Below are 23,024 nucleotides of genomic sequence, written 5' to 3'. Positions count from 1 at the left end.
AAAAAAAAAAAAAAAAAAAAAAAAAAAAAAAAAAAAACGGTGGGACACGCTTTTCTGGGCGATGCTTACTGCACGAGCAATGTTTATGTGTAATGGCTACCCTGCCGTAGGGAAACTAAATGGTAAATATAACAGCACAGTATAAGAATGCGCAAATATTATAGAGAAGAAATTCCTGTACACACACGCGCGCATGTTTTTGTTTTGATACACTTAATATACACATTTGGACCCAAAAAAAAACGAAGGAAGCAAAAATAACACTCGAGTTACACCTACGCTGAAGTGGAGAATAGTCTTATGTGACCTATATAACACCAGATGGTACTTACGGAAAATTACAAAGAAGGCATTTTCGAACACAAAAATGACGGGGCAATTTTAAAATAACATTTTCTGTTTGCGTTTACTGCATTTTTCCCTTGGTGATAATAGCCAAGCAGGGAATGGACGAATAATAATTTCGTTTTTTGCTACTATTTTCCTTATTTTGGAGTTACAAAAAAGAAAAAAAAAAAAAAAAAAGGACACTCACAAAATAGATGAATGTGTCATTAAATAAATATGTGTGCATGTATACACGTATGCACGTTTTTACACAAACATGAATGTGTACTTGTACATGCGACGCATGTATTGCCAGAGTACTCACTCCGCTTTGTAAGCATTGTCGAGGAGTGCCAATAAAGAGAATGGCTTCAATTCAAACGCTCAGGATACGCACCATAGGATATTAGAAGAAAATATACGAAAGCATTGCCAAATGCTGCCAAGCCTAGCCTGACTTTTTTTTCTCCTCCCATGTGCAATTTTGTTTACCTCCTTATAATTTGTTCAAAGTGTACATTGCGCGAATTGCATGAATTACGCGTTGTAGTCATCTCCAGCAATATTAATTTCTCCCCTTCGGTAGAGAAATTGTGGTTCTTCCCCTCTTGCGCCCTTAAAATAAGAGCTTCGACTTCCTAGACATAACGCTGTTTCGGTAATGGCTTCAGCATACTTGCACATACATGTGTTTGTGTGTGAGTGCCACACTACGACCAGCCTTCCTCAATGTAGCCACTTTTCCCACAAGTTATGTCTTTGCCCTTATCTTCGTTCATGGCCACTTCGGGTGTAAATTGGTATTCCATGTTATTCGGGTTGTCCTTTTCCCCGGATACGTAATTCTGTGCATGTCTGTAAATATACATGGACACAAGAATTACAACTGCACCAGCGAAGACAGTTATGCTTCCGTACTTGAATGCATTGCTGTTATGTGCTTTGCTTTCGCTGCGTCCACCTTGACTCGCGTTTCCGTCTGCATCTTCGTTCCCACTTCCGTTCTCACGTGCGTTATCATTTCCGTCCCCGTTTTTGCCCCCCTCGGTGACCTCCTTTCTCGCCTTCTCATCCTCATTCAACGTGTTCGTTACTTCCGTCTGAATCTGCTCTTGCAGGAGTTCACTAACCCTCTTGGACATATTTTGGGGAAAGGGAGTTTTGGTATCATCTGAATCTATGATAAAATTATTCTGACCAACAATAAGATATTTGTCATTTTCTAATTGCCCGTTGGAATTTTTTTTATAAAATATCTTATGGACAGTCTTCATATCTGAGTAGTACTTGTATGGGTGTTCATTTTTTCCCCCTTCCACTTGTTTGGTACTGTCTACCAAATCTTCAAGAACGTCTAATTTTTCCTTAACATACTCTTCGTTTTCACTATTCATTTTTTTACTATCATATGTATTTACTACATTATCAATTATTTCGTTTATATTTTTTACGTCAGCTTTTTCTTTCCCTGATTCAATTATGTTTGATTCTTCTTCTGGCAATACGCTCGTTTTATGTTGTGCAATTATGGAATCTATGTCTACGTTTGTTCTACTCGCAGCTTCACCAGTTGGTTCGTTTTTGCTATGTGTTGTGGATTTCTCATATAACTCTTTCTTCATCTCTCCATCTTTTTCTTTAGTCACTTCAGTTTTTTCATATGGTGATATGCTTGCCTTTTCCTCATCATTAATTCTATAATCTAAATTTTGTTTATGCTTGTCTTCCACTTTTTGTTCATTTTCATCTTTTCGATCTAAGTTGTTTACTTCTTCATGTTCTTTTGGAGTCACTTGCCCCTTTTCATTATGTGCAGATTGTGTACTAGCACCTGCCACCTCTTCTTTCTTTGCCTCTCCTCCCACTGTCTCATCAATGGGGTTCCTGCTATCCTCATGCAGCTTCTGGTTTATGTCAGAACTTTTCCCTTCCTCAGTTGTTTTGCTCTCATGTGATACATCGATATGTTTATTCTTTATGGTTTCACCTTCTTCCGTGCTGCCCTGTATGTGTTTACTTTTGACACCGTCATCTTCAGCTCCTTCGTCCTGCTCGTCCACGTCTATACCTTCGCCCGTTTCCCTACTTTCTATAATGCCGTCATGTTTACCTGTCGTTTCAGTTGCGTGTGCACTTTCACCAGTGATTTCAAGTTCACCCTCATCTTCACTTTGAACTACATTAATGTTTTCACCAATGTCTTTATGTTCTCCCACATCGTTACGTTCACCTTCGTCCACGATTTCCTGTTTACCTTCATCTTTAACACCAACTATATCTATATGGTCTCCCTTAATTTCAGCTATTTCCTTCCTTTCGTGGTTGGCTTTGTGTTCTCCTGCATCTGTGGATTCACCTACTTCATCCATGTTGTTACCGCCCCTCTTACTTCCATCCATATCTTTCGGCTCGCCTATTTCTGTATGCGCACCCGTATCTGTGTCTTGAACCACATTTATACTTTCATCTACGGCTGCATTCTTACCTTTATCCTCAGTCTTATGTTCATCTGTAATGTCATCGACCAATTCACGTTCACGAGCACCTTCCCCTTCAACTACGTCTCCCGCCTTTACTCCATCTGAATGCCCGCCCACAATTCCATTCTGTACATGATGGCTTGTCACCTCATCGCCTGCTATTATGTGTGTTGGACCAAATTCACCGGTTAACTCCTTTATGCCCTCTGTGTCATCGTCCAAATTGTAACTTTTGTGTGAGTGGTCTAATACTTTTCTACCGAGACTTATTTGATCCTGTGCGTCTTGTCCCTTAACAGCTTCTTCCTCTACGTGCTGTATTTCATGTACTTGCTGTTGCGTGTGGACACGACCTGCCTCCAATTCCTCCGTTACATGTTCGCTGGATGTTCTACCTTCTTCCTCAATTTCTTCTTTTGCTTGATTGTGTGTCGAGTGATTACCAGATAAGGCTGCTCCTTGAATATGTCCCCCCGCTGTTTGTTCTTCTGGTTCACTTTCGCTTGATAGTTCATCTACCTTCTCACCATTATTTGCCTCCGCATGATCTCCAAAGTTATGACTTATTAAGCTGTTTTCTCTCAACGTTTCTTCTAATTCTTCGACATCATTCATATTACTATCTTGCACAATGTTTTCTGCATCGTTCATGTCTGTTTCTGCTGCATGCTCCTTTATGCTTTTATAGTATGCTTTATGTTCATTGACGTCTTCCTCGTGTACTTTTCCTTTGTTCGTATCATCACCTGATATTCTTTCTCCTCCTGTAGATTCAACTGACATTGTGTGACTGTCCCCATTATTTTCAATAACTAAATGTTCCTTGCCTGTTTCAACACGCATAAAATGTTTCCCTTCATGTCCTTCTTCCAGACTTCTGCGCTCGCTAATAGATTTACTTGATGCGTGAATCGTTTCTTCCTTTTGCTTGTCATCCGTTTGATCTTCCGCTGTAACGACATGATTCTCGGATACGTTGGTAGAATTTGCATCTTCTGCTTCCCTGTTTTTTTGCTCACTTTCGCGTTCTCTTTTGTCTTTTCCTTGAAATTGGTGTTCACTTTTTCCTTCGTTGTGCAACTGATCTGCGCTTATTCGTTCTCCTTGTAACATATACCCATCCGTTCTATGACTCTCTGTGCGATATTCCTCAGCTTTTGTTTCATCTGGAATGGCTGATGGAACCAAATGGTTACTCTCTTCAGATTTTTCGTTCATTTCGCGCACGGTATGGGATTGCACATTTGTGTCTATGCCTTCATCTGTATCATGTGTTTGTTTATTATGTCCACTAACCCGCTCATAATTCTCACCATGCATTTCTGTTGTATGCTCAGTTGATTTTTTCTTCTCATTTTCCACTTCAGGGAGTTCAAACTGTTTTCTGGAACCATCCGGAACTTGGTTCATAATTAGAAAGTCTCGTAGTAAACTGTCATGGTCTGTACCTATATGTTCTTCTCCATGTCTATGTGCCAATTGGCTATTTAAGCCTAACTCTTTAGTATGCTTATATTTTGACTCTCCGTCTACCAACTCCTGACCTTGTATATTTCCTTCTTGTCCACCATATCTCACATTATCATCTCCCTTTCCTTTTTCCTGCTCTGTAGTTACTCCCGTTCGTGCTGCTACTTCATTAGTGCGTGTAGTTTCATCGGTGTTATTCCCGATTTGATTCGCTTCTTCGTTGGCGATTTGTTCTACCTTAGCCTCGTCTTCAACAGGACCATGTTGAGTTATTTCTTTCTGTGCACTTTCCCTTGGTACGTCTGTGCGATCAGTCTCTGCTTCTGCGACCCCTTTGTTCATTTGAGTTATTTTATCTTGTCCACCTTGACCTTCAAAACTGTTTTTGTTTTCCCTTTCAGGTGGAGCAGTCTCCTCATACAATTCTTGCTCATGTTTATCAGTCAATTCATCCCTAGCACCATGCGTGCTTTTATAAACAGGTGAATTATTATGATAAGCTGCAGATTGTCCTCGCGATGCGTCTGCTATAATGTCACTATTTATTGCATCACCAACGTGCTTAGATGTGACATAATCATTTGAATTTACCTGGTGATCTTTACTACCACCAATTTGAGATTTTGTGTTGTCATTCTCTTCTGGGAATATCCGTTGATTATTTGAAGATTCTCCACCTTCCACATTAGGCAAATAGCTCCCATTTGACAAACTGGGTGAACTAATTTCTACAGATTCATCCTTTGTCACAATATCCATCGTATGAACCTTTGTGATTTCGTCTGGTTTGTCAAGATGGTTGTCTTTGATAATTTCTTGCTCCATTTTCTCTTCCTCTTGTTCTTCTGCATCAGGTATATTCTTCGCTTCCTCATGATTGAGCCTAATTTCCTGGTTATTGCGCTCTTTATCATTTTCGTCATCCTCTTTTGTATCCCCCATTTCTTCACCTTCCGCCACCTTATCCCCATCGGTTTTACCTGCAGTACCCGAGTTTGCCATCTCGACATTTGTGCTTTCGTCTTGGTGTTTTCGAACTGCTTTACCAACGGTGCCCACATTTGCAGTTTCGACGATATTACTCCCGCTTTGATCCTCTCCATTTTCCTTATTATCGGTACCCCCGTCTACATTTGAAGCATCAAAACTTGCGTGAATTTTGCCATCTACCTTCCTATCTTGCGTATTCTTAGTAGGTCTCTTCACAGTGATAAAGTTTCCTAAATTGTCGATGACCTTTACCTGATCGCCCTTGTCAATATGCTGAAGGAGAAGCTTGTGATTTTTAATAAGAAGGTGCTGTCTTTGTATCATCGAGTCAGTTTTTTTTTTTAGTTGAGCGCTTGCTTCTTTCAACATTCGTGGCTGAGCACCCTCTTCGCCAATTTCACCTGTGTACGGTTTGTTCATTTTTTTGCGTTCTATAATTTCGTCTTTACGCAGATCATCTGCATACTTATTGAGCATTCCTAATAATTCTCTATAAGTTTTATGGTGATTTTTTTCTCTTTGCTGAGGTGAGCAAATTGGCAAATCATTACATGGTACATATTGTTCTAAGATTTCGTAGGTTACAACGTTTGGTTTGAACATATATCCTTCATCACAGATACCTCTACATTTATATATTTCGTTATCACATTCGCTTCTGTAATCTTCTCTAATGATTAATTCGTAGTTGAAAAGGCTTCTACAATGAGCAGTGTAGTAATCCTCATTAATTATATAAGTATCAAGAGTAACTTTTTTTGGAATGGTTCTCTGTCTTTTCCTAAATTCACAAGGCCCGCTCCAATCAGACCAATCGTTATACCTGGCACAAGTTGCACCATATTCCAAAGCATAGCAAAATCTCTTTACACTGATTCTAGCGTGACTATCAATTTCGTTAGTAAAGAAATATGCTAAAGGGATGTGAGAAGATTTATGATTACTCATTTCAGAGATGAGAAAGGTGAGTTTTTTGGATTTCTCAGAACTGTCTGAGAAAAAAAAAATTCCTAAATTTTTACTTCTAATGTCTCTTATATAATTTATGAATTCATCAGAATATTCTGAAGGTTCCATTTCTCCAAAAAATTTACAAATAATTATAACATTTTTGGCGTAATGCATTTTGGGGTTATTTAATATATACTTTTCGTAATACTCTTTCAACGAACCAAATACATTTGAATGCCCATGTTTTGTAATTGAATATTGTTTGTGATCCTTCTGAAAAGTGCTTAATGTTTCCATCATGTCAAATCCATATTGCATTCGTCTCATATCTGTATACAAAATTTTATCATCAAAGAAGGAATACGCAAAATAATTCCAACTATTCTCTAGAGAAAACGCCATGCTTGCAATTCTTCGACCTAACAAATAGGAAAACCTGTTATAATACCTCGTTTCTGCACTTATCAGGACGTGAATGTTCATATCGATGCAGTAGTCTTCAAATAAATAACTGTCTTCTCCTGAATTAGCCACATGGGAAAAAGAAGGGGTGGGGCAGTTTCAAATGTGGGTTATACACTAGTGGTACAGAAAGCATTTATCCCCACTCAAGATGCACAGAAAAAAAAAAAAATCTCGCCTATGTATTTCTTATAAGCGGTGTGTGAGGTGCATATTCATGGTATATTAGAAAGTATACTTGCTCACACATAGGAAAGCATTTTCAAAAATGATGGTGAAGTTTCAGTTGCAAAAATAATGCACGTAGACAACTGTGTGTAGTGTCTTTATGAGCAACCACGTGAGGCTCAGCGTTTAATTTTATGGCGAAAATGGTATATTTTGAATCTTCTGATGCGGCATGTTGCTAGAGGAGCGGCAAAAGCGTTCACCCCAAAATATTTATAGACTCATATGTACAACACATGCTTGCATACATGCGCACATGGGGGCAAGTCTTTTTTTTTTTTTCCTTACCTAAATACTTTTCACTAAAACTTTTGCCAAATGCCAGGGGCAAAAGGCTAAAGGTACTTAACAGCATTAACAAGTTCATTTTTATGGTAAAAAACAAAAAGTGAACGTAGTAATGGATACAGGGACAACTTTTTTTTTCTTCTTCTTTGTGAGAAAGATTGCCAGGTACTTTGGTCTGTAAGCACGTTTAGCTTTATACAAGCCGTGAATGTGAATCTTCTGTTCTTATTTGAGCCACAACATGTTTAAGCGCAACGGTTGTGCTCCTCCCGTGGTTCTTAGTACAAGGACGCAGGCGTGTACACATGCATATAATAAACAAGTATATAAATATGTACATATATATATTCTTATGCTTATGTCTATGCTTTTTTGTCCTCTTCTTTTCTTTCTTTTTCCATTATTTTCTTCCTTTTCACAAGTGGACAACCTCATTTAAAATCATAACTTGTGCCACAAGCTAAACATTTGTGTGCGTATAAACATATACAAAGCGGACCATACACTTCTAGCGTACATCTACAAAACATAAGCAACTTTATGTCCACCGACATGCAAACGGAATGCAGATAGAGCAGTTAGCTAGTTAGTACATAAAAGAAATTATTTACACAGGAAGAAGCATATAAAAAATTTTTTTTCCATCATTCCCATTTTTGCATAAGAGGATATATTGCTGTGTGTAGAAAGGGCAGAAGACCAAGTAGGCAATCAATGCATGTCTTATTGCCTAGGAAAAGAATGCTTAAAGATTAAGCTGTTCTGTAGGACATTTTTAGTAGAATTTGCAATTTATATGAAAGAGTGATGTTGCATTATGACCAGGAAATTCGTGGAAAATGCAGCGAGGGATGAAAAATATATCATGAAGAAGGGAACACAAGTGGCGCGTCAACCCATTTGACTTTTTGAAGCACACTTTTGCTTCATCTACACGTTTGAGTTGTAAGTGTCTTTTCTTTCTGTTCGTGTAAGATTCCCACCAGTCGCCTGCTTCTTGCAGTACAGAAAGTATCCACCTTTTAGTCACCTGATGGAATGGCTATAAAATTTCCAAAGTCCAATTTGTGTTTGCGTTCTAGTACAAGTGTGCGCAAATTAGCAGAAGAAAAAATGGGAGGCCATTACCCTTATCGATTATTGATTCCTGGCAGGATTAACAACATCGTTGCAAAAGGGGCATCGTCCATGTACCACTTCGTGTCAATTTTTTAAGCAAAATTTTGTTAAAATTAAGGTGTTTGTACTTTTTTTTTTTTTTTTTTTTTGCTATCCTTACAAGACATTATTTAGAACCAAGCCAGATTGATTCTTTCATTTACCCCTTACATGTTCGCCATGTTGTCATTACATAAGGCAAAGGAAAATGTACACACATACGAAAGGTATCACTCGTGGGAAGGTTATTATTTCTAATCTTTGCGGTTTATCTAGATGCTTTATACGTGTCTTCATTAAGCCTGTAAATTTGTTTACGGTTGAAAAAATGAAGAACAGATGGATCTATTTGTGCACAGAAACTTTTCCTTTCGTTAAATCCGGAGGGACACGCCTCGTCGCTCGAGCGAATAAATACTCGCATACGTATATATATGCATATGTGTATATTGACTCATTTTAATATACTCTTCTTTTATTTTCGTAGCTATCTACATTAAACTTATGACATACCCTTTACGCGTGATTTAAAAAAATATATTTTTCGCGCAACCTCGTCTGTAAAAGTTGCTGGTACTACAAAAACCAGAGAACACTTGGGCTCATCAATCTATTTCCTTTTGTCTTTAATTTGCTTTAAAATAGAAGCCTCCGCAGGCTTCATTATTGACCTTTTGTAAATAATTTAAAAAATGTTGGGTAACAGTTGTGTAAACATATTTTGGGAAAGAATGCGGTAAAATTGAACACCCCTGTTAGAAGCACAAAACCAGGGTTGCACACATTACCCTACTTGCCATTATTCATCGAAAAAATGAATGCACAAAAAACGGCGGCTACGTCGAAAAAAAGGAAGTTCTCCAAAATTGCAATTTTTCGATGCTCACATAATGGAAAACATGTTATGTTAGTCTGACTCGAAATGGCTAGTGTTTAGCTGTCCACCGACATGGGCGGAAACTGCAGTTGGGTGAGCGTGCAAAGCCTACTTATGTGTGTGTATATTTAAAGCTTGGTGTTGTGAACAATTGTAGTAGAATGCGCACACTCGTTGCTGCCCTTATCATTCCTGTGTGTCCACATTGTACACATAATATTTTCGTTTCTTTATGTAGCTGCCCATTCGACAAACTTTTTTGCGTTATGAAAAAACTTTATAGGAGGGAAAGAAGCCTCAGGATGCGTGGTCCGTGAGAATATATATAAAGAAACGCAGTGGCGAAGTGGTAGAAACAAAAAAACTCCCTTCCATTTTAAGCATTTGTATGCGATACATGTGTGCATTTCTGCATATTTTTTAATTATCACATTTTTAAAACAAGAAAGAAAAGAAAAAACTAAGCATTTTGGGGTCGCTGAACCATTAACGGTGAAGAATTGTTGCAACTTTTGTTTTTTTTTCTCTCCCTTTGCTCCACACTTTAGAAGTTCCGTATGTATTTCACAGAACGCAACATATGTGTATGAGGGAATGGATTTAACCACGTAGGAGTTCAACACACCCCTTTTTTTTTTTTTTTTTTTTTTTTTTAAAAAGAATTGTTTGGGCTTTATTTTGTATACTAGAGAAAAGGTTACGCTTGCTTATTGGGTGCATGTGGGCCTGATGATGCGACATCGGTAACATGGTTCAGTAGCATTATATTAATATACACGGGCAAATCGCCTTGCGCTTCCTTTTGTATTCCTCCTTTGCGCATCCATCTGTATATCTTCTCAAAAGTTTCAATGGTATTATGTAATTCCGTTCAGTTTTCTCCAAAATTAGAGCCCAATTGATGAAAGCCAGGTGTTCCAATTTCATCATGATCGTCACCAACGGGCATCGTATAGCAGTGTGCTGTTAACCATTCCGCAATGCTCTGCCCCTTTTTTTGATGTAAAAAATATTAACCTTATTTGACACAGTTGTGCAACTTTTGTCATCGAATGTGTAAGTGGAAGAAAAGAAAAGATATAAGAAAAACATATAATAATAAATAGGAAATAAGAAAAACCGAGTAAGAAATAAGGTGTAACAAATAACATATAACAAATAACGTACAACAAATAATATAGCATAATTGGAAAATGCATGGACGGAAAAGCAGCAACTCGAAGGAAGATAAAGCCAAGCTAGAAAAGGTCAAAGAATTAGTTCACCTTGGGAACAATTTGATAAAAAAGAAGAATGAAAAAACCTATGATAAAAAATACATCGAGTCCACATCCGTTATTTTGAGGAAGTGTCCTTATCTAGAGACTTTGTGGAATTTCAGGAAGGAATATTTTGAGTTTGTGCAAAATGTCGGCACACCAGTTGGCGACGTGGGGAAAGGTTAGAAAAGGCGCATACGAAAGCGCAGCACATATGTAACGGCACTCCTTGTGCAGTATACATGTTACACGTTGTAAGAGAGGGAAAGACAAACGTGCGAGGGGAGGAATTCCCAATCCGAGGGTTCACACGAGTGTGTGCGCGGCATCGTCAATTAAGAAAGGCGGGTTGAATCTTTTCACCACTGTAAACACACATGTTTTTTAGCATGTCGTATGAACCTAGTTATTCATACTAAGGAAAAAATACATTACCAAACGCTGCTCTTTGTGGGCATTTTTACCTTTTTTTTTTTTTTTTGTAGGCGACGAAGAAGCGGATTGCGCAAAGCACCCCCCCTCTGAGGATCTAAAAACTTTGATGAAAAATGAGAACACAATGGTTGAAGAAATTGTGAGCAAATTTAACAAGTGCAACGAATTATGGTTTCACAAATTGTGGATAATAAAGTTTTGTCTAAAGAATGATCTAATGGATTTCTCTGACCTGATGAATGAGTTAGAATTTTGCAAAAGCGCCTTGTACAGAGATGACAGGAACTACCACTGTTGGAATTATCGATCCTACATCATCGCATGTGTGCATATATATTTGAAGAGTGGGAAGCATGGGAAGGCTCAGAACGGGGAAGCTCAAATTGCGAAAGGCAGTAGTGACGAACGTGATCCAGCCTCTACACAACATGGCAACCAATTTGATGTTCATAAGTCCAATTACGAGCTTTCGAAAACATTGATTGAAAGAAATTTTTCCAATTTCTCCGCCTGGTTTCTGAAATACACGATACATGAATCCCTAATTTCCACCGAGAACGAGTTAGACTTGATAAAAAATGCAATTTTCACGGATCCGTTTGATCAAAGTTTGTGGGAATTTTATAGATGGTTTCTTTTTCAAAAGGGTAATGACAAGGAGGAAATATTTTTCACTTTATTGCAAAATAATTGCGTTTATTTTTTTTTCCAAAATTTGGTTATGGCTAATCTATCAAAATCAAAGTGCTATGATGAGAATGGAAAGGAAATAACTGGAGAGTGGGGTCAACATTTCGTACCTCCCAACAACCCGCAAGACAGTTTCGAATCCTACGTATATTTTTTTAAAATCACCGATAAGCATATCCTTTTGAGTGATCAACCTACTTGTTTAAAATTTTGTATATTTTATTATAAGTATAATCTTTACGAACCAGAGGAGGTTCATTACGAGAAAAATGTCTTGAGCGATCTGATGGTGTGCCATGACTTTTTAAGAGAAGAAAACAAGTATGAGCACAACATCGTGTATCTGATCGATTTCCGGAAGTTTTCCCAAAACGAACATTTCAAAATATTATTAGATTATGATACACTGAGTAGAGGAGACGCTAAGATGGACTCCAAGTCTAGTTGCCTTAACACATTCACTCCGTTATATAAATATATCAATCGCTCCAACATATTGTTGAATACAGCCAAGCACATAAATTTCGCTTCATTAAATTTAGAGCTTGAGAATATAAATGAACTACTACTTTTGGAAAGGAATTGCAAGTTTGCCTTATTTACGAAGTAAGCCAAGGAGAAGAGAGTTCTCCCTTCCCATTAGTTTGCAATGTGTTCAGCGCTCTGATACATCTTCTGTCATATTAATAGTCCCTTTTTTGGGGGGTGTTTATACTGGTGTGTTCGACATGTAGGGTCACTTCACATGTGAAGCAAAACGGACGTACGACGACAAAGGAGGGAGCGTCTAGAAACGGCGATTTGCTGCTCCATGAACGCGCATATGAGTGACTCATTCATGTGCGCTAAACATTTAATAAAATAAAAACGATAAAATTGCAGGCTCGAAATTTTAAGAAGGCTGGAACAGTTCGATGAACTTTTCCACCTACTTGAATTGTTAAAGCTAGTGGACAGCATCCGGGTGGAGTACTACAAGGACTTGGAGACGGAGCTGCGGATACAGTAATTTCTCTTTTCCACATGCCTGTGTTTATTCCCTCCCTGTTGTGTGTCCTTACGACGGTGTCGTCTTGTACTTTCCCTCATGTTAACGTCCCACCTTATGCAGGAAAAAAATACATGAATACTACGAGGATTCCGAAATGGGTTAAGCTCTTTTACGAAAAAAAAAAAAACAAAAAAACAAAAACCGTTTTACTGCGTGCACATTTTTGAAATATAAATAAGGTGAAGTAGAAACTCTCGTTCTTGTCTTCCGCTTTTTTATAGGCGACAAGGGGGCTCTGGATCTGAGTGGACTAAACATTGACAGCATAACTTACCCTTTCATGATTGAAGCCTTTTTTATACCCAGTATTAATTTGTCCAGCAATCTCATATCAGAGTCGTATGAACAAAAAGAGAAGAAGAGGGCCGAAGGAGCTGGGGTGGCTATGGCCTTCCTCGCATTGGCTCCATATACAGTGTGTACATGAATATGTATGCAAGTGTGTATGTATGCATGTATATAGGAGCGCTCACTCATGCGAGCTTTACGTCTTGCCCACGGTAGGTACAACGGCAAGTGTACAATAAACTTTTTGTACAACCTGAAGGAGCTGAATTTGAATCATAACAAAATAAAAAGTCTCGTAGTTTTAATGAAGAATTTGTACAACCTGAAATTACTGGAGAAGTGAGTATCTCGAAAGCGTAGAAAAGGAAGCATGCCCCAGTTTGCTGCAGTGCTTTTTTCCTTTCTAAAAGTGTATATGTGTATATATGTATACATTTTTTTCCCGCTTTACACGCCCAATTTGTTGTTTAAAAAAAATCGACGCAGGCTTGATGTGAGCAGCAACGCACTGGCAAATTTGGACGAAGACCTGGACAACTACTCCTTTGTATTGTTGCCCAATTTGAAGTAAGCCAGATGGAGCATTACGAAAGCGACATTTCCTTCACTTATTGCGCATCGAGATGTAATTTATTGGTGCATTCGCCTACAGGCGTGAGAGGAAATACCCCCTCACTTCCTCTAGACTGTTCTGTGCAATAACGGTGCACACCCAGGGACGCCACCCTACTCGTGTGCGTATATATGCATATAATATGCTCATACAAACTGATGTGTTTTTTTCCTTCATCCCCGCCCCAAGACAAATTAACATTAGCGACAGCAACCTTTCCGCGCTGCTGAACCAGAGGTACAAGCATAAAAGCGTGCTCAACACCTATAACGTGATGCAGGACGGTTGGCGGGTAATTTTATCCAAAGGGTAAGACGGCGTGGCTGCGCCAGACGTATTAGGAAGAGTGGAAACCACCAATAAAATGCTGCCCTGGTATTGAAAATAAACACACGAAGAAATAGAAACCAGATTGGCCCTTTATTTAACGCGATATTTTTGTTTATCCCCGAATGTTTTTCCTGTTGGAGTGATGAACAGGGGCAGTCTCGCTCATTGAGGGCAACTCTAACACAAACAAATAAGGCACGAGGTAAATACTTATGAAGGCACAGAACAGTGCAGTCGTATGAATACATGTAGGACCTTCCAAGGTCACCCACCTGTCTGGCATGCCAGAATGCAGAAAACGACATGTCTGTGCTACAACATTACTTTTTTAATTTTTAAACAAATGGAAAGAGGAGTTTATCAAAAAAAGGCAAAATGGAAAAGTAAAAAAAATAAAACAAAGTAAAAACAACAAGAAGCTTAAAAAGGTATTAATTCTGATTAAAAAATTGCAAATGTGGAGGATGGTTTAAATGTTTTTTTTTTTTTTTTGCACAATTTATAAAAGCGATTTTGATAAAGTACACATCAACAATGGCATTTTCGAGCCCGTTCAGCGGCTTTCACACACATGTGCTGGAGTAATACAAATGCACACTGCATGCGTACATTTTTTATGTTTTTAATTTTGAGTTCACTCTTACACAAAAAAACAAGAAAAAAAAAAAAAAAAAAGTAGAAATGCAAATGCACGATAAAAAAAATAGTTAATTCACCCTACCGTGGCAAATTACACACAGATAAGGCGGTCTCTTTGCACCAGTTGTGCTTTTCATGTGGCATTGTCTCCTACTCCATGCATCTATGCAAGTTGTTGCTTCTTACGTGTAATACACTCAGTGGAACCTGTTTGTGTAAATATTCCAACTTTAATTTTATGAGTTCCCTATTCTGTTCATTTTTTACAGGAATAATTCTCCTACGCCGTGTTATCACAATCATCCACAGTGGACAATGTAGAGTTTTGATTTTGCAATACATCCAATTTTTCTAAACTATAAACCTTTTCATTGCGATTATTGTTATACATATAAATAAGATTCACCTCGTCGTCCGAAATGAAAAGGTCTTCTATATTCGTGAGTTCACTACTTTGAATAATATTATAAAAATTCTCGTCATTATTGATATGTGAAGATGTAGCAACCCCATTATCATTTTGATCATGTGAAGGGCTATCTGTGCTGGGATCCACATTTTGGACATAACTTAGGGGCACGTCTTCATTAAGTAGAACATTTCTTTTGTTGCACTTCTCGTTTAAAAATGATTTATAAAATGAAGAAAGTAATTTAAAAAGTTTTCCATTTTTTTTGTTATTCATTTGGTTTCCCTTTAGAGGGAAATTGCTATTTAGCTTAAATTTGTACACGCGGTTATTGTGCCTTATTATGAATATGTTCATTTTGGACAAGATACTTTCGTTTAAGCTGCCGCTGTAGGTTTTTTTGCTAATACAGTGCTTGCCCAGTTTTTCCGTCTTGGGCAAGTTACCGATGCCACGTTTTGCCCTGACCTGCTTGCCGCTGCCGTCGTGACTGTACGTGTGGACCACTACCGATGTCGTATCTGTTGCCACGTCTGTGATGCTATTCGGGCCAGAAATGCAGCTTGGTGCTTTCATGCATAATCCTCTGCAATTTCCTGTAGTGCACTTCTCCACGCAGTTGTCCGCGGACTTGTCATTAGAAACATAATCGTGGTCGTCATAGTCGGGGTCATACCCCCCACTACAATTCTTTACTAAATTATATTCCTTTGTCAGGTCTTCGTCTAAGTAGTTCCTTCCCCAAGTGCAGGACTCACCCTTGGAGTCATTTTCTGAATTTTCCAAAAGGCACGTATCCATCTTATATTCGCAGATGGGTTCCTTCGGGTTGGGCTCACCAAAATTGTCATAATTTTTTTTAATATCATTTAAAGGCATGGTAAGAACTACACATTTCTGGTTTTGACAAAAATACAGATTCTCTCTTTTCTCCTTTTCAATTTCGTACTGAAGGAGTTGAAAAATCGATTTTAAATTATCACTACACCTGTAGCTGTTTATAAATTCTTGAATTAAAAAATGAATTCTTTCCAAGTCTTGTATGTACTGCTTATTTAGATAATTATCCGATTTGTCTTTGTAGTTGTTTAGAATGTTCGCAAAATCGAAAGACAAATTGTTGGTAAAGCGAAGTGTCGGTAATTTATTTGTGGCACTGTAGGGTTTGTTCCAATTTTCGTTATTTTTTCCTAGCACTTCATTTAAGATGGCTACGCTCTCCTCCAATTCAGAGTACACATCCTGGCTGTCCATGTGCACACGTTTTTTTTCTGCCTCATTGAGTGCACTGCTCACGTTGATGTTAATCCCCTTATCAACAGATCTACAATTGTTATCGTCGTTCACGTCACCGTTCATGTGGCCGTTCATATCGCCGTTATTATTTTTTCTAATACTGTGAATGGTAGTGTCTTTTTCATGACGTGAGAGTAAACCATCCCCATTTTTTGCAGTTACGCCGTTTGTGTACCGCCCACAGCTGCTTGGGTACATGCTTGGGCAGGAAGCAACCCCTCCCATGTGCATGTACCGTTGGCTACGTTCATCATTATGATTCCCACTGAGATAACACTCGTTTGTGCCTATGCCCCCTGCCATGTTATTCGATCCTTTGCGCTCGCTTGCATTTTGTTCGAAATCGGTTTTACAGGCAAACCAATCTGGCTGCTCCCCGTTAACATTGTTGTGTTGAGTGTTATCGAACAACTTAATCCTACATGGGTCATATTGTTTATTTTGATTTCCCCTGTCTGTAGGGAAATTGACACTCATGGTATCTTTTTCTTCCATTTTGTAAAATTTTTTTCCCCCATCCATGCTCGCACTTTTTATGTGTGAATGCAGGGAGCAGGGATTTTTCTCGATGCTCCTTTGCGCGGCTTCGTCTTCTTTGTGGAGGAAATTTGGATGAGCGTTGTAACTATTTCCATTAGTGTGGGTCTCAGACGGGTAGTAAATGATACCATAGGGGTCTCCCATTCGTTGAGGATGCTCCTGTGTTGCGTTATTTACATACACATGATACATAATTTGCACCGATTTTGCCACTTGTGCAGGAGCTCCCCTACCCAGCACTTGCCCATTGTACATATTATCCCCTCTGTATATGTTGTCCACTACTTGACCTCTCGAGGATAATAAATGGCTCATTCCAGTCTCATGCAATATTTCGTCATTTCTCTCATCGATATTAGAGTGATTCTTACAAAGTGCGTTGTTATAGTTTTGCCCTTGAATGGATTCCCCTGGAAATGTTTGTTCGTCACGCATGTATGCATTTTTACTTTGGTACGTATGCGAATCTTCATGATTATAATTTATATTCACACTTGCATTCGTGTTTAAGCTTACGTTTACTCCTTCATCGTCCTTTTTCCTTCTATGTACAGTTGAGGAAGTACCAGGTTTTCTATTCCATTGATTGCTTACACTGTTTTTTGAAAAACTGCCGGCCTCTTTCTCGTACATGTTGCTACTTCTGTTATGATAATTTTCTGTTGTCTTACTATGGTCTATATATTCTGTCCGTTTAAATGGGTTATGCTCAGTGGGTACTTCTTTCATTTTGTGCTCGTTGTGGGGGTTGTGTCCACTGCGTAAATCCATATTCAACATGGTGCTACTTTGCATGCGTTTTGCGTTAGGAAACATGTCTCCTTTATTGCTATGTGTAAAAAAGTCGTCCAGCTTATCATCATTTTGGTAAAAGAGAAAGGCCTTCTGTTTGATGCTGTCTCCCGGTAACTGTTTTTCCATCCGTTTTTCCTCCATTGGGGGTATGTTTTCAGCAAAACTAGCCACGTCCCCCGTCATGATTAAATTTTTGTAGTCTCCATGTTGGCCATGCGCCCTCTGATGTGTAAGTACATTTCTGCTTATCATATTTGCAGCGTTATCCTTTGCTTTATTTGCCGAGGCGACGTTCTTCACTTGTGAATCCTTATGGTTTGTGTTTACACCTGCCATGTGTTCACATGCCATCATGGGGCACTTGTCTTGGGTGGAATCACCGAAGTTTTCCTCACTTTGGGTCATTAATTGTATGTCTATTCTTTTGTTTAGGGAGACTACACTAGCAGGTTTGTCAATGCTATCCATGGTATATTTCGAAGAGTGCGTTTTATAGTTTGAGATGGAAATGTCTGCATATTTCATGCGTGGGTCATTGATGTGGGCACCGTTTATATTTGTATATGTGGTGCACATGTTTTCTGCCCTCATTGTGACATCGTTCGCGTTGTTGCAGAAATGCTCATTGTCGTGAAGCACATTTGCGCATATGTGTTCATCCTCATCAGGGCTACCTCCGTTTTTTACTGACCTGTGTTTGTTATGCTGAGCACTTTGATTGCCATTTTGGTTATAAATCAATGTGCTATTTTCATTCGTGGGGTTGTTACTACAACCCGTGTATGGATACCTCCTATTCCTGTTTCTCTTTTCCTTTAAATTGTCAGAATCGGTGTTGTCCTCTCCTGTTGAGAGATCCTGTCGTTTGTCCTTTTTACATTTGGCTAAATTACTCTGGCTTTTTTTGGGGGGCGCTCTACTGCTTGTAAAGTGACTATCCCTTTCGACTCTACTTACTTCGCGATTTTGTTTTCCAACGTCGGAGTCTGCTTCAGCGTCTGAATTCGAATCGCGGATCTCCGTTACGCTACAAAAGGTGTCCCTTTCGCGCCTACACCTTTGGTTCTCTTCTTGGTCACAACAAAAATTTAATTCATTTTTTCCTCTATTAGGAAAATGACTGTTTTGGTTCTTTCCTGTTTTCCATTTTACATTTTGGTTTTCTCCATCATCCATGTCATCACTGCTACTGCTTATATTACTCATGCCGCTGTGCAGGTTGCTACTTCGGCTTTGGCTATTATAAATATTGCATGTGTTCGTGTCCCTGTTACTCCTTATGCTAGCAGCGTTACTGTGTTGGGGGGTTATATGCGTGTTCTTCATATTGTTCTCTTTCAAGCGAGTAGACTTTCTGCGAACAGCATTATTATCATATCCGTCCTCGTCCTTCTCGTAGTTTTTATTGCTGGAAGTGTTGAAGCTACTGCTACTTTGGTTGGCGCCCTTTTTTAGGGTACATTTCTTACTAGTGTTCTCTGTTCCTTGATGCATCTTTTTACAATCCGCAACAAAATGTGTCTTGCTGACTGCTACATTTTCTCTCATAGAACAGACACGCTCCTCATAATCCGAAATAATGCAACACGATTTCTTCTTCATTTTGCACTTGACGAACACCTTTATGTCATCACCATGTGCAATATCTTCATCTTGTGCTATTGTTTGTTTGATGTTAAACGGTTCCTCTGTCTTCTTTTTTTTTTCGTTTTTCTTTAAAACACACTTTTTGTTACACTCCAGTGCAATTTGAGATTTTTCCAAATTGTTCACGTTCCCATTTTTATCTCTTACCCTGCCATTGCATTTGCCGTGCCTATCACAACCGTTACTATTATTATTGTAACCGTCAACTTCGTTACTACCTTTGTGGACTTCGCGAGGGTTGCTACTCATGTTGTACCTAAACGGGTTCATAGAATGAGAGAGTTCGTTCGAGAAGAGATGGTCATATGCGTCGTCACACCCATTTACCCTATCACTGTCACCATAACGTTTGTTCCCTTTATCGGCACTTAATCCTTTTAAAGCGTTATCATGTTGGCTTGGATATTTTTTACTTGCTACTTCAACGCCGTTGCTAGGATATGAATGTTTAACATTAGGTGAGTTGCTTCGTATGTGAGTGTGTCTCACATAACTGTCTTCACCTTTGAGGCTATTTTTATAGTCATTGTTACATCCATCTTCATCACGGATGCTTGCTCCATCCCTGATACTACCACTTTCGGTGTACCGATCAATCTCATAATTTTTTTTGTTTTTTTTTTTTTTTTTCTTCTTGACATACTCTGTGTGTGCGTTTCTGCATTCGTGTTTGCAGTTATTTTGTTGCAGAGACGTTTTTGCTTGGTCATAATTGTGTGAGTGTCCGAAGATTCTCGCATCGGTTCCAACCCCTTTACTATTCTTATTAGCATTGTTGAAGTTAGAGTGGTCGTTGAAAATGTGTCGACAAGTATCCTTTCGGTGCATACAATTCTCGTCAATTCCATCGATAAAATTGTACTGCTTCGCGTCCCCATAAATGGAACATACGTCATCAACTATGGAGTTACTTCTACACCGATGGAACTGTTCATTTTCTTGTTTTTCCTTCATGTCCATTTTTCGTTTTTCATTATACTTTTTTGGGCTCTTGTTTTTTATTCCTTTCGTAAGTGTAATTTTGGAGTTGCAGCTGTTTTGGTGTCCCCTATTTTTGGGTTCCACAAAGGATTGCATGGGGCTATGCATGGACGAATCGGAATATGAAGAAATATATATACTTGATAACTCTTCGTTGGTTTTTATTTTTTCATTTTTTCTGTTGTCATCGTGTATGAAATAAGTATTGTTTCCATTCATTTGCGCGTTAAAAGGAAATTCCCTATCAGTTTCAATCCCTTTTTTGAAGTACTGATGATCCTTGTCTTGCTTGGTCCTCTTAACGTCCATATTGCGTTCTCTGTCAAGTGAGTCTTTTTTAGTGCTTTTCCTCGAATAATGTTTAAAATTACCGCTGTGTACTTCCGATCCATTTTTGTATATGTTTTGTACGCCCTTTTTCCCTATACTATAGTTATCACTTCTATGTGATGCCGTGTCCCTTGAGATTGGGCTTTTCTTTTTGTCATTATCACCCTGGTGGGGAAGTTCGTTACCACAGTCATGGTTATGAACGTATTGTCTATAAATCGGATTGTAATTTGATTCTACAGTTTTACGACTTCGGTTACTCTTGCTACTTCCACCGTTTACGTTGCATTTTTTGTTACCCTTACTACCATTGCTAGCGCTTTTATTACTACCCATTTTACTACTACCGATTTTTTTATTACTGCCGCTGTTATTGCTAGAGCTTTTATTGCTGCCACCCTTTCCCTTGCCGTTGGGAAGCGGAGTTCCATTAGCTGCTTGTTGCCTTTTGACATAATGATACACACTGAAGGGATTGTTTTGCTGCTTTCTTTCGGCATCGGTTTTATTACTACATTCATCTGAACAGCTGTCCTTTTTATTTAAAAACTCATTCACTGCAGTTCCGTACAAATTAGTAACATGACCATTGTTATCCCTCTCTAAATGTTTCAAAGTTTCAAATGAGCTAATATTAGACTTATTTGCTAACTCCATCTTGGATGGTCTATGCTCGCTTTCCTCTATATACTTCTGATCGATTAAAATGCGATGGGGTGTTGCTACTCTATTTTTTGCTTCCTCGTCGGTGTACGCGCATCCTTTGAACATAGCGGGGTTATTACACGTGTCTTTACTTTCTATATTTCTCATGTTACCGTTGAATCTGTAATTGCTGTGGCTTCTCTCCGTGTTGCTATGACTACTTGTGTTGGCGCTGCGTGCCTTATGGCCATTTCCGGCGTGACCATCCACAGGGATTCCCCCTGCTTTACTGGTCACGCCGCTGTTATGAAGCTCCTTGCCGATGGCCTTATTTTCTGCAGCCTCATTTCGAATACCCTTGCTATCATAGGTGTATTTGTTCATCCTCTGATTTTTCAAAAAATTTAAAATGCCTGTATTTGTATTGTTACTTTTTTTAATATTAAGATTGTTAAATATGTCGTAGATTTTAATTCGGTTATTTGTGTTTTCACTTTCATTGTTCTGTAGTCTACTTGTAAAGTGCATGTCGTCTTGTTTTGCTTGCTCATCCATTTCTTGAAGAATTCTATTTTGTGCATCTTCATCATTGTATACAGATAACGAATTCAGCTGATTATCCCCTATTTCCATCTCGTCTTTTCCGATTTTGTCGTAGTCACAGCTATCGTGTATTAAATTTTCATTCAGCGAGCTTTCATGTGCAAAAGGGAATGACTCTCTTTTTTCCCCATCATAATTACCATTCTTGTTTCGCTGGCTGCGGTTATTACGTCCATTGCTGTGTCGTTTATTATTCCCTGTGCTGCACCCGTTGTACTGACCAGTTCTACCTGCATTATGTTGGGCGTCACTGTTAGCATTGCCATTGTAGTGGTGTGCAGAGGTGTGATCGTTACGATAATTAAAATAACTATTGTAGTTGTAATCCGCATAATCATTATTGTTCTGTGTATTGTCGTTTTGGTTTATCAAAATGATACTACTAACATCGGAAAGGCTATCGTAATTTTGCTTGGAAATGATAGCATCACAATTGCTGTTTATATTTTCTATACCCTTATTGGTCGTTTTGATTAAATTATTATAGTGATTACTTACCGTGTGGACAATTTCGTCCTTATTTTTGTTGCCGTCATTTTTGTTTTTTTCATAATTTTTAGTCAAGTAACTGTTTTTAATGAACTCGTTAGACAAAATCATGTTTCTGTGTTCACTAAGACTAATTAGATGATTTCCTTCAGCCCTTTCTTGTGAACTTGCATACTTATTATTACGTATGTAGTCTGGATCCACATGATAACTGTAGTTATTCAAATGTTCCTCTAACATTTTACTATGCAGGTTACTAGTTTTTCTGCTATCTTCATCCATTAAATTATCACAAGAGTAGATATAATTCTTGTTGAGGTTTCCATTTTGTGCATCGAAATGGTCTAAGTAATTTTTTCCCGCATTCTGCATCATATGCTCTGTATCATGTTTGTCGTAATAGCTTTTAGCTATCCTGCCGCTGCTTCTTTCCTTTGCGTTTAAATTGCTGAGTGAATCTTTTTTGGTTATAAGTTCATTGTTCCGGCTATCTACATTCACGCCTCTGTACATTTTCCTTTACCTAATGGTGTAATCACAGCGTAAATGTAACCATAGCGCAAAACGTGAAAATTGAAACAATCGGGGATACGGAAGCGGTAAAACCAAACGGAACAGACACTGTGCTTTTCGTAGCTACTGTGATGTGTTACGTAGGGTTAATGTGTTGGCATGCATTTGTTCATATGGCATAAATGCACATAAAACTCTGCATAGCATTAAAACAAAAAAAAAAAAAAAAAAAAAAAAAAA

General features: G+C 38.5%; 3 protein-coding genes across 3 annotated transcripts; 1 reads left to right on the top strand and 2 right to left on the bottom strand.

Moving 5' to 3' along the window:
* Nucleotides 1–1,037: 1,037 nt before the first annotated feature.
* Nucleotides 1,038–7,275, bottom strand: AK88_02626 (uncharacterized protein; the record flags this gene model as incomplete). Its single annotated transcript, XM_012480251.1, has 2 exons — nt 1,038–6,739; nt 7,197–7,275. The coding sequence occupies 2 exons, from the start codon at nt 7,273–7,275 to the stop codon at nt 1,038–1,040; spliced, it is 5,781 nt and encodes a 1,926-aa protein (XP_012335674.1).
* A 3,149-nt stretch (nt 7,276–10,424) lies between these two features.
* Nucleotides 10,425–13,880, top strand: AK88_02625 (uncharacterized protein; the record flags this gene model as incomplete). The annotated part of the gene is made up of 8 exons (XM_012480250.1): nt 10,425–10,671; nt 10,976–12,221; nt 12,498–12,620; nt 12,727–12,764; nt 12,888–13,005; nt 13,171–13,293; nt 13,441–13,521; nt 13,757–13,880. The coding sequence occupies 8 exons, from the start codon at nt 10,425–10,427 to the stop codon at nt 13,878–13,880; spliced, it is 2,100 nt and encodes a 699-aa protein (XP_012335673.1).
* Nucleotides 13,881–14,816: 936 nt separating this feature from the next.
* Nucleotides 14,817–22,784, bottom strand: AK88_02624 (uncharacterized protein; the record flags this gene model as incomplete). Its single annotated transcript, XM_012480249.1, has 1 exon — nt 14,817–22,784. The coding sequence occupies one exon, from the start codon at nt 22,782–22,784 to the stop codon at nt 14,817–14,819; it is 7,968 nt and encodes a 2,655-aa protein (XP_012335672.1).
* Nucleotides 22,785–23,024: the final 240 nt, after the last annotated feature.

Source organism: Plasmodium fragile (assembly GCF_000956335.1).
Source record: "Plasmodium fragile strain nilgiri unplaced genomic scaffold supercont1.26, whole genome shotgun sequence".
Taxonomy (NCBI): Eukaryota; Apicomplexa; class Aconoidasida; order Haemosporida; family Plasmodiidae; genus Plasmodium; species Plasmodium fragile.
This window is presented reverse-complemented; position numbering and strand designations above follow the sequence as displayed.